The 12,972-nt window shown below is 42.7% G+C and overlaps 1 protein-coding gene across 8 annotated transcripts in view; it reads left to right on the top strand.

The window, feature by feature from the left end:
• Nucleotides 1-12,972, top strand: part of sun1b (Sad1 and UNC84 domain containing 1b) — a 44,332-nt gene that overhangs the window by 17,226 nt on the left and 14,134 nt on the right. For 6 of the 8 annotated variants that reach the window (XM_049562511.1, XM_049562509.1, XM_049562508.1 and 3 more), the window contains 5 exons: nt 8,307-8,504; nt 9,340-9,590; nt 10,061-10,330; nt 10,486-10,620; nt 12,499-12,627. In XM_049562511.1, the coding sequence (XP_049418468.1) occupies nt 8,380-8,504; nt 9,340-9,590; nt 10,061-10,330; nt 10,486-10,620; nt 12,499-12,627 (910 nt within the window). In that variant the 5' untranslated portion in view covers nt 8,307-8,379. Of the gene's footprint in view, nt 1-2,646; nt 7,498-8,306; nt 8,505-9,339; nt 9,591-10,060; nt 10,331-10,485; nt 10,621-12,498; nt 12,628-12,972 lie in introns of those variants that run through there. The other 2 variants (XM_049562514.1, XM_049562515.1) reach the window with 2 other exon arrangements.

Genomic DNA, 12,972 nt, shown 5'->3' on the forward strand with positions numbered 1-12,972 from the left:
GCAGGCGTTGTTCACGCTGCTTCTGTCACAGTTGTTCTGACATCTGGTCTGGGTGTATTTTAGCACATGCATCACTGGTCAAGTGCCAAGCAAATGACAGCAGCTGGAGTCTGCCTGTACCGCCATTACTTCTTTATGAGGGTTAATTTTGTTAGATTTTGTTGAGTTATTTTTGACATCAGAGGCATTTCTGTTTCTGTATCAGCCAGGCTCGTGTTCGTTTGTGTGACAGCATCTGTTTGTTGGAAATGCTACATGTCCAGCCTCTGCTGCTGATCACTTGAGCCAGGGAGCTGTTTAGAGTGGTCTCTGTGGCAACTATGGCAACATGAAACGGCACACTATAGTGCTATAGCGTGGGGCAGAAGGAAAGTGATTTCTGTGGGAGGGGAAGTGAGGGTGGGCTGGAACGATCCTAATCGCAGTGCCAAATCCTGCCCACCCAGAGATAGTTGGACGGAAAAACGTAGGCTCTTCACTCATCCCAGACTCCCAGTTCCTGGCCTCTGTTAAAAATAGGCCTCAGCACCTCAAGGGAAAAGACTTTCTATAACCGTCTGAGGAAACGGGAATTTGTTTTTTCTCTCACAGCTTAATTTTAGGGAAAGATTAGCGCAGTATAATTTCAGTAAACACAGATTGGTTCCGCTGTGTAGTAGGGAGGAGCTTTAGATAAACTGTTGGGAATGGGTGACAAAGTACTCTCTACTTCAGCCAAATTACAGCATCCCAAGTCTCTAAAATTATTTGTTTTTGGCAGATTTAGTCTCACTCTGCATGTGCTTGCACTACTCCCATATCACAGTCTGTGCTGTGCATCACAGAAACACTAGTTAAGTTAAGATTGGATTACAGAGCCAATCAAACACATTTTATTTTATGAGACGGTGGTTACAGACTCATTAGAAGAAAATGTCATAAATGTGATTGAATGTCTGACTCCAGGCTGTTTTACATTTGGAAGCATAATATTTTGTTGCATTAATCTTTTAATCTGTTACACAGTAGGACAAGAATCTGTACTAACAAATGTTTTTCAGTAATTTTAATTGGCAGTTTTTGCTCCGAGAGTTTCATTGGGAACAACGCGCCCCCTCGCCTTGTAAACCCTTTTTTTCTGTTTTCTTCTGCTGTGAGGGTACAGGCTTTCTGGCAAGCATTTGACAAGGCTTTTGTAACCGCACTTGTGGTTTTGAAGTTGAGATTACAATCCACGTGGTTTCCATAATCTGTGTGTGTGTGTGTGTGTGTGAGAGAGAGAGAGAGAGAGAGAGAGACTTTCAACCCTGAGCTACAGATTAGGTCCCATTATAAGATCAGTTTCTATACTTTTCTGTTATTAGCAGAAAGATGATCTTGTTTCTTTTTCAGTTCAAATGAAGTATCAAATGGAGTTGTTGGGGTTTTTTTTGTGTCACACAAAACAAACAATTTGCAGACATTACCTCAGGACAGTTATCCTTTTTCTGACCTGTTATTCACCAAAAATGTATGACTAATGTCTAGAAAGTAAAATGTAGATGAATTGATAAAGAAAATAATTGTTAGTTGTAAGGATGTCCTGATAAAGTGTTTTGGCCCCCGATCGGAGTTACTTTATATTGAATATCTGCCGATACCGACTCCCGTTCCAGTACTTCTGTTTTCCAACATTATACAGCTGCACAGTGCACACCTCAAGAACTTTTAAGTTATTAAAATCCAATGTATATAGCCTACATGTAAATACATTGAGAAAAAAATCCCTGCATCCAAGCTGTACCTTGATGTTTCTTTCTTTCTTTCTTTCTTTTTTAAAAGCTAACAAAGTATAAAATGGCCTTGTTGCTGTCTCGAGGGAATTTCTTCGGGCTTGAAACTGTTCTCCAGTGTTTGTTGATTCAGTGCAGGCCGTGTCGGAGTTAGCCTGCCTGAATTAGCTGTTTTCCGTTGAGTGTCTATTTTCGGTGTCTGTTAGGGGTGTGCCATATTGCCTTGTTGCCACGATAATACTGGTATTATCTTTAATATGGTATGAAAAATTCTTATCGTGATACTCGCGATATTTTGACTTGTTGACATATTGATGTCATACTGTTACCCATGGCAACAACAAGCATGGCTGAAAGCGAAATTATTTTAGAGACTCCGCGGTGGTTCCAAAAAGAGGAGCGGTTTCAGTAGTGTGGAATGAACTGTGGAGTCCTGAATGTTTTATGAACAGCCCCAGACTTCTCAGACTCTTTTAGTGACTTACCGCTCAGAGGGAACCCATTCAGCGGCTCCTCTGGCAGCAGCTTAGCGTCTCTCTCTCTCCTCTCTCGCCATGCGCACACGGGAGTCGGTGTTGTCAAGTGATTTTGTCATAAAACTTTGGTAATGTAAACCTACGTGATGCTCACAGCTCGACAAAAAACTACATATATGTGAATGTGTGATAGTTGTGGTATCATAACGGCCTGTCACAGGTCACAGCGTGATGATTAGAGGAGAAATGGCAGAGCATAAAGGTCCAGGTGGAAAAAAAACAACTCAATCATTTAGGATTTTGCTATATATATATATATGGATCCCAGGGTACATTTATTGTATTTGGGAGCTGTTTAAATGTGTAATTTGTGGCAGATTTTATTTTGTTGACCTATTAATATTGTATATAGAATCTGACTCTCACTTTGAGTTACTGTTGTTGTAAACGTTGTAAAACTATATCACTTATTTTGTTGCAATTCTATTTTCTTAAATTAATAATGAATTATTTTTTTTAAAACTTATTTTTCATATCGTCAAGAATATTGTTATTGCCAAAATACCTTGAAATATTGTGACATTATTTCAGGGCCATATTGCCCACCCCTATTGTCTGTACATCTTTTGCACAGATTAGGCTACATAAACATTGTGGCATGTGGCGTTGTAGTTAGTGTGGTTGTCGTAAGCTCAGCACCGCTGTCTGTCTCCCTCTCGCAGGGCGCAGCATAGATGACAGCAGATTGCTCGAGACTTTCACACTGAAATTAAATGAGTCCTCATAACTTTAGTAAATAACACAAGTAAACAGTTTGCATTTTGCTGTCATTTATGATGTGGTGTTTTGCCGCAGGTTGGACTCTGCCCCTGCTCTACACTCAGTAGAGACAGACAGCGAAGACTTAACAAGCGTGTAAGCTTTGCGAGTAAAATGTCTGTTTGACAGCTGACGTAAAACAAAAGATTGGGCTCTGTATAGCTCAACATAGCCAATTTACGATCACTTAAAAGATGCCTTGATCGGCCCGGATACAAATATTTTAGATCGGATAGGGACTTCCTTTGTTGCAGACCTTAAAGTCATGTTCCAGACATCTTTCTGGTAATGCGTATTTGCTCCAGATAACCAAACAGAAATGTTTCTTTAAATCCAGATGTCGTTGGTTTTCGTTCAAATCTAAACCACACCTGCTGCTGTAAAGCACCAGATCATTGTCCTTGCATGTAGATTTGATGTCTCATTGTATCCATTCTGCATGCTTTGTGACGGGACTGGGAGCTCACTTTTTTGCATACACTATGCAAAGCAGCCAGAAGGTGGGTGGGTGGCATGTCCCTTTTAGTGGCAGCAAACCAAACATGGTCCTGGAGGTGTAGACTCACGAGAAGTTCAGTTGCTAAAGTTACTTTTTCTTTGTCATGGAGGGATTTGTCTTGTGGGGCTCTCTGGTTGGATCTGAAAGAAATGATAGCGAGCCGGTTTTGCCTGTGTCGCTTTGGCAGCTGCTGTGAACCTCGCACTGCCGTAAAACGTGGAGTCTTTTTGTTGTCTCCAGGGTACGATATCCTGATGAGCTGGTAAAGGGCAGACGTTGAAGTAATGGTGCTTCCACCCCACGGGCAGGTACTTTCTCGTTCGTCATGTTGCATTTTCACTTGGATGAATGGCATCCTGAGGCTGTCTGATAAATCTGATCTCATTCCCATTGTGCATGTGCACCTTGAAGTAATGTCAGTTTTTCTTCGTATTCTAATACAAAGGGGATTTAGTACCTGTTTGTAGAGCACTCAGCTTATTTTCATTATTGATCAATCTGCCTAGTATTTTATTGATTAAGAGTTTGGTTTATAAAATGTCAGAAAAAGGTGAAAAATCCCCATCATTATTTCACAAAGCCCAATTTAAAAATGCTTGTTTTATCTGACAAGCAGTTATTCAGTTTACTATCACAGAAAACTAAGAAAGGAAACTGATGTCATTGATTAATTATTTGATAATTTTACAGCTTTTTATTTAACAGGTAGTTTGCTTGAAGTGCACCTGGATCTCAATACTGAGTCATGTATCATAATCATGTTGTATGTTCTGCATTACCCTGTGATTCCCACCAACCTCGAACCCAATCCTGCACGCACATGTCGCGCTGTGAATAATAATATGTGCTAAATAGCAAAAAAAAAAGAAAAAAAAAGAAAAACATAAGCTACAGAAAATGTAGAGTCCCGTCTGATCTGCTCTGTGTAGTTGTGTGTTGTAAGAAAGCCGGCTGTGCCCACTGAGTGTGGGAAGAGTATCAAAGCTTTAGTGTTATGCAAGGAGAGATTCCAGGAAGCTGAATGTCAGGATTGAAGTGTCTTCTTCCTCCATACTGTATGTCTGTCTCTTCATCTGCGTCTTCTTCACTCACTCCTGAAAGCACAGCGTCCATCTCTATTTTTATCACTGATGTGGGCCGTGGGAGCCGCCTGGGAGAGAGAGCAGCTCACCGATCAATTTGGATACCTAGAACAACTAAAACGAGCTTGCAAACTAATTAAACATTGTTTGCAGCTTCTGATGAGGAAGGCTGGGTTCTGAGCAGTCGCTTAGTGCTAAACATTGTTTTAGTTCGTTTAAGGAGGGTGTGATCTCCAGCCCCGCAGGGAGATGCACATTTTAATTTTGTATGTATTTGGCTGTATTTGTATAGGCGGTTGTGCTGTTCAAATAGAGTTCTCTGTGACTCGCTTCATGAATAGGATAAGATTACATTAATGATTGTGCCTGGCTGCAGGCAACACAGACAGACAAGTGTCTTTTCTTTCTCACACACACCCTGCACTGCCCTGCCCTGCCCTGCCCTGCACAGGGCCTCAATGCCCCAGGCGCTCAGTCAGTAATATTGCAGGAACCATTATGTTTTGATAAGCTGCATTGCATGTGTTTGTTTGTGCACACCTGAGGACACCCAGTCACCATAATAAATGTTTGCATTTTATTTTTGGCTACCTGCTTTGGTGGCACAGACCTGCTGGAAGCTTAGCAATGGCTGAGTCAAAAACAGCCGCAACAATTATTTTTTCATTGTCAGTTAATTTGATTACTTGATTTTCTCGCTTAACAGATAAGTGGTTTGATGTAAAATGTCAGAAAATGAACAAATAAATGTCGATCAGTGTTTCCCAAAGCCCAACATGACATCCTTATATGCCCTGTCTTGTCCACAACCCAAAGATATTCAGCTTATTGTCATAGTGGAGCAAAGAAACCAGAAAATATTCACGTTTAAGAAGCTGGAATCAGAGTATTTTTACTTTTTTTTTTTTTTTTTTTACTCAAAAATGTATTCAAACCGAATGATTGATTGTCAAATTAGTTGCCACACATTCATTTATTCGTGGCAACCTGCCCTGATTAAAACATTTACCGCCACGTTTTGATTTTCTATTTTTGCACCACTCATTAGGAGTGCTGTTGGAATATGTGTCGGCTATTTGTTACTTCACACTCTCACAGTGCAGAGCATACTCTGGGCACAGAGGGAGCAGCAGAACGCCAGACGCAGTGTAAATAAAACTTAACTGTTTATTATGCTGGCTCTAAAAGTTTGATTTTACTCATAAAGAGTAAAGCTCTAATCAGATCGAGTGAACAATCCACCCCGTGATTTAAAACTTCACAAACTGCTGCTGGGTAAAAGAAGAACTCATGAAGAGCTCCGCCAATGCTGCGTTCCTAAACATGCAAAAACCTCAAAATTTAGAGACTGACACACAAGGACACACAGGCAAGAGAAACATGGAGATGCAGCTCAGCACATTCACATTCACCATCGCTTCCACCTCACGATGACCTCAGGTTAGCTCATATATGTAGTCAGAGCTACAAGTCACTTTAAAAAACATTGATATGGTATGAAATGTACAAATAAAACAAATCTGTGGTTTGCAGAAAAGTGCAGTGCCAGCATTTCCTCCTTGCAGCTGTGAGATTTATTGATATAGTTATGAAGTGTTCATTTGGTCATTTATCCACTCAAATGAATAATACTGTCTATAAAGTTTGAAACACTGCTTTTTTCCAAGATTTGAATTTCAAATTTGAATCAGACAAGCAGTGACGTAGATGTGATGGAAAGCTGATTATTGTGTGGATATCCCGCCCACCTGTGTTCAGGCACACCCTGCCTGGGTGTGTTTCCTCCCCGGTCCCCAAGTTCTCTGCCTCAGGGAGCCACAGCGACTGTGCGTCACCTCTCTGCTCAGCTGTCCTTGCATGGCCTTGTGATATTACTGGCAGTGTGTTGCCGTCCCTCAAGATACATGATCTACGGTGTGATTCAAATACGGTTGTAACAGTTATTTGAAGTAGTAGTAGTATGAGTTACTTGCTCCTGCAGGTAGCGCTAATGCCAGTGCTGTTTCATACCAGGCCAGTTTAAAAATGATTTAGTGAGCTTGGTAGTGCCATAGCCATAGTACAGTACCACTTGCATTCCTTCTGGGAGAGATTTTTTTCATAGGTATGTGACTTTGAAACCCCAGGAGAAGGGTGTGTCACACACACCGACAGATACTCAGGTTAATCTTTCCTCTCAAAGATTTATTTTTGGGTGGACAAAAGACATCAGAAGGGGATTTTGTTAAACAGATACGATGATGATAGTCTGCTTGTGTTGGGGGGAAAAAAAGAAGCAGTGTTTGTTTACACACACGTAAACAAGGTGGTCTTAAACATCTACGCACAGTCATTCCTCTTGGCGCATGCTTAAGACGCTAGCTCAGGTCCATTTCAGACCAACGGGATACAGAGGGAGAGGTGCTGCCCGGATCATGTGCTCAGAGAAAAGCCAGTCGGAGCAGGAGGCAGAGCGAAGACGAAAGCGTATAATTGGCTCTTGGTGTGTAATCTTCAGGGTTTAGAGGCAGAGGGAGGGACAGACATGCACTGCATGCACACACTGCTGATAGTGCTCAGATTCCTGTTGGTGTGCGAGACTCTGCCTTGATATACTCACTGTTGCTGTGCGACAGCCATTGACAGGGACTCTGTGTTTGTGTCTTAAACCAAACAGCTCACAGGGAAAGTGCTTCCTTTTCAAGCGTCTCACAGGAAGTTTATTTTCTGTCCTCCAATGACTGATAAAGAGCTTCGCTCCTCCTTTTCATCCACCCACCCTTCCATATCTGTGGAGTAATTCTGCCTGATCTAGTTGAGCCACATGCTGAGGAGTGTACACAGTCTGCACAGTTTGTGTTGTTATAGCTGATCACACAACTTTGTGAGCTGTAAGTAAAAGAATCTCTGTCAAATAAGAGATAGAATTTATGTCGCCTGTAAAGTGTTACGCTGTTAGCGCTGTTTGTTTGTTTGCACTACCAGCAAAGGGGTTATAGAAATAGTTTTTATAATGGTTCCACTGAATTTCGCAACTCCTGCCCTGTCTCCTATTAGTCATGTCTGAATGTTGGCCTTGGCTCTGCCTGCCTCTTCTACCAGGTGGGTGTGGCCCTGTGAGTCACAGCTGCACAACGCATGGCAAAGTCAAAATTTACAACACTCGTGGTGTGTTTCCACTTACGGTTGGCTTTAGATTGCAGTGAGTGCGGTAGAATATTTCTCTCAGCCTACTTGCATACTTTGGGATGTTTATCAGGCTCGTTGTTCCAATTGGACTTTCAGAAACACACTGTGCCTATTCTTTTGTCTTGTTTTCTCCGTGTGAGTGAGTCACTTCCTGTTAGGCCAGCTGCCAGTTTCAGGGAACAACAGCATCACAGCGCTCTAAACGGACTGTCTGTTCCCATGTTTTATTTGTTTTTGCTTGAAAAGAAAGCCTCTCTGAAGATGACACACACATATCAGGAAGAGTGCAGGATATCCCTGCGCTGTATTGATTTGAGGTCGGAGTCGCTCGAGGCCTGTTTGCTGTCTCCAAATTAATTTCCGTGCTGCAGACATTAGAAACATCCCTCCATGTGATTAACTGTCATGCAGTACCTCCTTTCATGAAACCTCTTTTTTTCTCTTCTCTTTTTCCCCCATTTTCTAACTTTCGCGCTCTTTCTGCTCCACCCTTCCCTCCCGCCGCTCTCAGCTCCAGCTACTCCTCAGCAGCGTTGGATTTTGAGAAGGAGCACCAGATTGCTGCCGTGTACGAGTCGCCCAGGATGTCACGGCGGAGCCTGCGTCTGCAGACCGGTGCTGGTCACTATGGCAACGAGAGCCAGGCTGATTACTCCCAGAACTACAGCAACAGCAGCAGCAGCTACACCAGCACCAGGAGAGAGACACGGTGAGGCTAGCAATGGTTACATATTTCAAAATCATTGTTAAAACTACAAACTACAAGATATAATTTTAAAGAAATAGTTGGACATTTAAATGTGTCAGCTATTGTGGTGTGGAGGGTCCTGGTAGAATCAGAGGTGGGGGCACTGAAGTAAAATGTATACTGACAATGTGAGATGCAATATCGAGCTCAGATTGGCACCAAAACATCAGGCCTGACCCTACATGAACCTGCACAGTTCAAGCTCATGGCAGCAGTTTTGGGCCCGAGCCTGGTTTTAAAAAAAAAAAGGAATATAAGGAATATGACTGGCAACAACCACAGTGAAATGTGGGGTACACTGACTTCTGAGGACTGCTTTTAAGTATTGTAAGGAGAACTGTGCGTCCAGTGTGGGTTAAGTGTACTGAGAGTGTTGACATTTTTACAGAAGTGGCTGAGTTAGTCATGTCACGATACCAGAAATTTAGTAGTCGATACCTATACCAGTGAAATTCAGCTATTCTTGATGCCCAAATCAATACCACAATAAAAAACTAAATCAAAACAATAATTCTCATGGGCTTGAACGAACACTCCTTTTATTGTAAACATTCAAATGTAATTTTATTTAAATTTTATTTTATTGAAGGAAAAATGAATACCGTCACAATTTCAGAATTTTGGCATCAACTTTGAACCGATGTATCAATTCCTGTGACATCAAGTGCTCAAGGTCCTAAGTGTGGGTTGTGGGACAGACTCTACAGCACATATCTTTCTCATGATCTCAACATGCCTCTGTCATACTTGTATTTAAAAAAAAATAACTCATAGGTTTCTGTCTTCTGTCTCCCAGGACACTGCGCAGCAAAAAGCAACAGTCCAGTTCCACGCCCCTGTCATTATCCTTGAGCCAAGCTGCCACACCGAGGAAAACCCTCTCCTTCTCAGCGGTTAATACCCCAATTCACAGCAGCATCATTCAGGAAAGCAACACAGCGTCCGATGCCTCTCAGCTCAACTCCATCCTGGACCAGTCCCAACTGAGACAACGCACCATCACCACAACCACAACCACCACGTCTACTGCTGTGGATGGACACTGGGGTCAGTTGTTGACAATGTGGACTGCATCGCAAATGACCCATTATGCTTTTGCAAAATTCAGAAATTATTTGAGCAGACGATATGGAGGTATACAGTAAATTACACCATCCAACAGTTTAAAGTTAGTAAGATTAGCTGTACAGCAGCCAGCTACAACATTAAAATGCACATTACATGCTACTGCATCAATGATAATAATCCCATAGCATAATATACATATATGTAACACTGTCAAAGCCCATTTTGGCTACAAAGAGGGTACTTTTCTACTTAAATTGTACTTAAAACATACCTAAATTTTTCCAATACCACTTGCAAACTTGTACTGAAGACTATGAATGCTACTGTGAATAGCTACAGGTAAAGCAATAGCATAATTGCTTAGTAATGACTTTATGAATTTAACCGTTTCCCTGTGTGTTTTTGACTTAATGATTTTTTTTTTCCGTATGCATGTTGTTCACTCTCAGGGAGGAGCTCCAGCAGAGACCACAGTTCAACAAGTGTCAACGGCGATGCCAGCGCATCGAAGTCCCACACCTCGCTTGCCAATGGTTACATCTGCAAAGACTGCTCTTTTCACGCTCAGAAGACGGACTGCTCTATTACGCGTTCTTCAGCATCATTATCATCATCATCTCAGGCTGCAGAAGCTTCCTCTGACGCCCTCTCCTCCTCCTCCACCTCATCACCTTTCACAAGTATATACACAAGAGACAGGAGTCGAAGGAGCAAGACAGGTAAGAAGCTGTTGACTGAAATGACATACTTGAAACGCAGATTGCTGCTGCTCACATTTGTCCTCCTAAATATTGAAGTTATAGGAGCTGGAGGGTGAAATCGCCAGAATGTTGTGATAATGAGAATATAATTTGGAAGTGGTGTCTCTCTCCAGGTGTCCTGGTGTCTATGTCTAACACGTGTATGCGCTACAGCAAACGAGCCCTGGCCCCCATAGTGTCCTTAGTCACCCTGCTCTTCCACAATGTGCTCTGGCTGGGTTCAAGGGCCAAGAGCCCTCCGGGAAAAGGTACACAACAAGAGACGTTCTTTGCTCTTCATCCATCACCCATCATTCTCTGTTTTTCTTCTTCTGTCTTTTGTGGAGGGAATTTTTCCTGAGGTGCTCAGCTCAGTGATCTTAAGGAAAAACTGGCAGACTTTACGCGTATTTCTTATCTGCAGCTTATTCGAAATCTCCACTTTCTGTTTGAGCAGATTTCTTACCATCATTCTCACAGATCCCCCGTTTTTCTCATTTACGTCCCCTAAATGTCCGACCTTGACTATACTGACTTGCATCTGTCCAGAGTTTGTCACTTTTTTCTTCTGGAGGTACGATGTCTGTGCACTTCCCCAGGAGAGCAAGATTAGGTACGTCACCTATATGAAAGAAATTCATTGTCTTAATACAGGTAACACATATCGACAGGGGAACAAACTTTAACACAAAACCACCAAAGAAACCTGCCTTTAGCACAGAGCAGACTTGTCAGTACAGAGAGCGAGAGTTCGCATAAGCATAGTGAAAGTTTTGCCAGCAAACATGGTAGAGTGTGCAGTTTTTGGATGCAAACCGAACCCTGGAGCTGAAAATCTACTGCTAGCAGCGGAGGCGGGCGAAGACAGATTCAGAGTTTCTCAGTGAGGGACAAAAAGTGGATGTGCTTCTAGCCCCCTTTCAGAGTTTTTCTTTTTTACTTTGTAGGTGTGAATACAATCGATTTTTACATACTTTAAGTGTGTGGACTAAAGCTGGGGTAGGCAGTTTGATTTTGGAGTCATTGGGCAAAAATCCCATAAAACTTTTGAGCATATTGTATGGTCTGAGAGAAAACTAGTCAACTGCACCTTGTATTGGCTCTGTTTTCAGGCTTTAGAAAATTTAGGCTGTGACGGGAGACTTTGGTCAGTCAGTCATTTCAGAGAGAGGGCGTTCCTGTTGGCTGTTCTACAAATGCAGATGCAGTTTCTTCGTGAAAGCCTGATTCAGTGGTGAAGAGTCCTGCAGAGAAAGTTGCTGTTCAAGCATTGGCAACAGCTGCCTACACTGCAAAGCAACCCAACAAAAAAGAGACTTAACCAGAAAGAGAATCTAAAAGAGAGTCTGACAATAAACAAAACAAGTAAATATCAGTGAAGTGCTTTAAAGAGAGAAAATGTTGCTTAAAGTTTAGCCCTCTGCTAACCACGGGAAAAAGGCTAATGTTAGCTAGAGCCTCCAATCACAGTAGGTCCTCCACCTCACTCCCCACCGCCACAGACCACCTGTGCAAGGGGAGAGCGGGCAGCAGCTCCAGAGACGGACTCCCTGTCAGTGACCGCAACACCCCAAATCCAGCCAGATGCTGGAAGATTTGCTCTGGCTGAATTTGAGCTGCTACAGCCATAAACTAAAGGTCGGTTGCTGGAGCTGCTGCCCACTTCCTCTCAGGGATGCAGTCCACAGTGGGGCTGAGGGACCGTTGGGTGGCTAGTTAGATAATTATTTATTAATCATCTGTGGTCTGATAAACAGAGAGAGGGGGAGGGCTCTACGGGGTTGTAAGATTAAATAAATCAGTGTATGGTTAACACTGAGTTACTGTCTGAAGCGTGTGTCTGTGCATGCGGCCGTCTGGTGGGGGGAGCTTAGGACAGATTTCTGCCTACGCCAGCTTTAATGTTTCTGCCTGAGTCATGATCTATATCTATTTCTCATGAAACCTTCTTACCTTCCTCTTATCAGGCTTCTCATAGCTTCCTGTCACATGTCTCTCAGGGCATCCTCAGGGGATTTTTCTATCATCCACCTCACTTCCTCCTCATCCTATCACCCATTTTTTGTATTACTTTGTGCCATTAGCCAGCCTTCGACTGTGCCTTTTGACTAACAGTGATTGTACATGGCTGGCGGTTGTGTCACCAGGTGTCCTTGCATCATTCTCGGACTCGATGAGACAAGCAGTGTCCTCCAGTTTGTCCCAACTGTGGCTGTTTAAGCAGACCACTCTCCACAGGATGATGGGCTACAGGGCTAATGGCTATGAAGGACAAGGTACCAGCCGAACTACAAAGGGCAAAGGTCAAGGGTCCGAACCCCTGACCTCCTCTGCTGCTCTTCTGTTAATAAACTCTCTTGTCACCATTTCTCTCCTTCCTAAGCGCTTACTTTTTTATTGAAGGAATAAGAAGCCTCATGTTAGCATAAAAATGTGGTTGAATTGAATTTAAATGATCTGTCTCATCTCTGTTTCTTCCTCAGTCCATCCAGCGTTCACTTTCACACTGTTGCTTTCTATCTCTGAAGGAGGAAGTATACTGGAAACAAAACTAAACCTGTACATCCCCGAAAACACCATTTCCTAAATTCGGACAAACTATCGCGTGATGAGTTGTACCA

The sequence above is a fragment of the Epinephelus fuscoguttatus genome, linkage group LG19 (genome assembly GCF_011397635.1).
Source record: "Epinephelus fuscoguttatus linkage group LG19, E.fuscoguttatus.final_Chr_v1".
Classification (NCBI taxonomy): Eukaryota; Metazoa; Chordata; class Actinopteri; order Perciformes; family Serranidae; genus Epinephelus; species Epinephelus fuscoguttatus.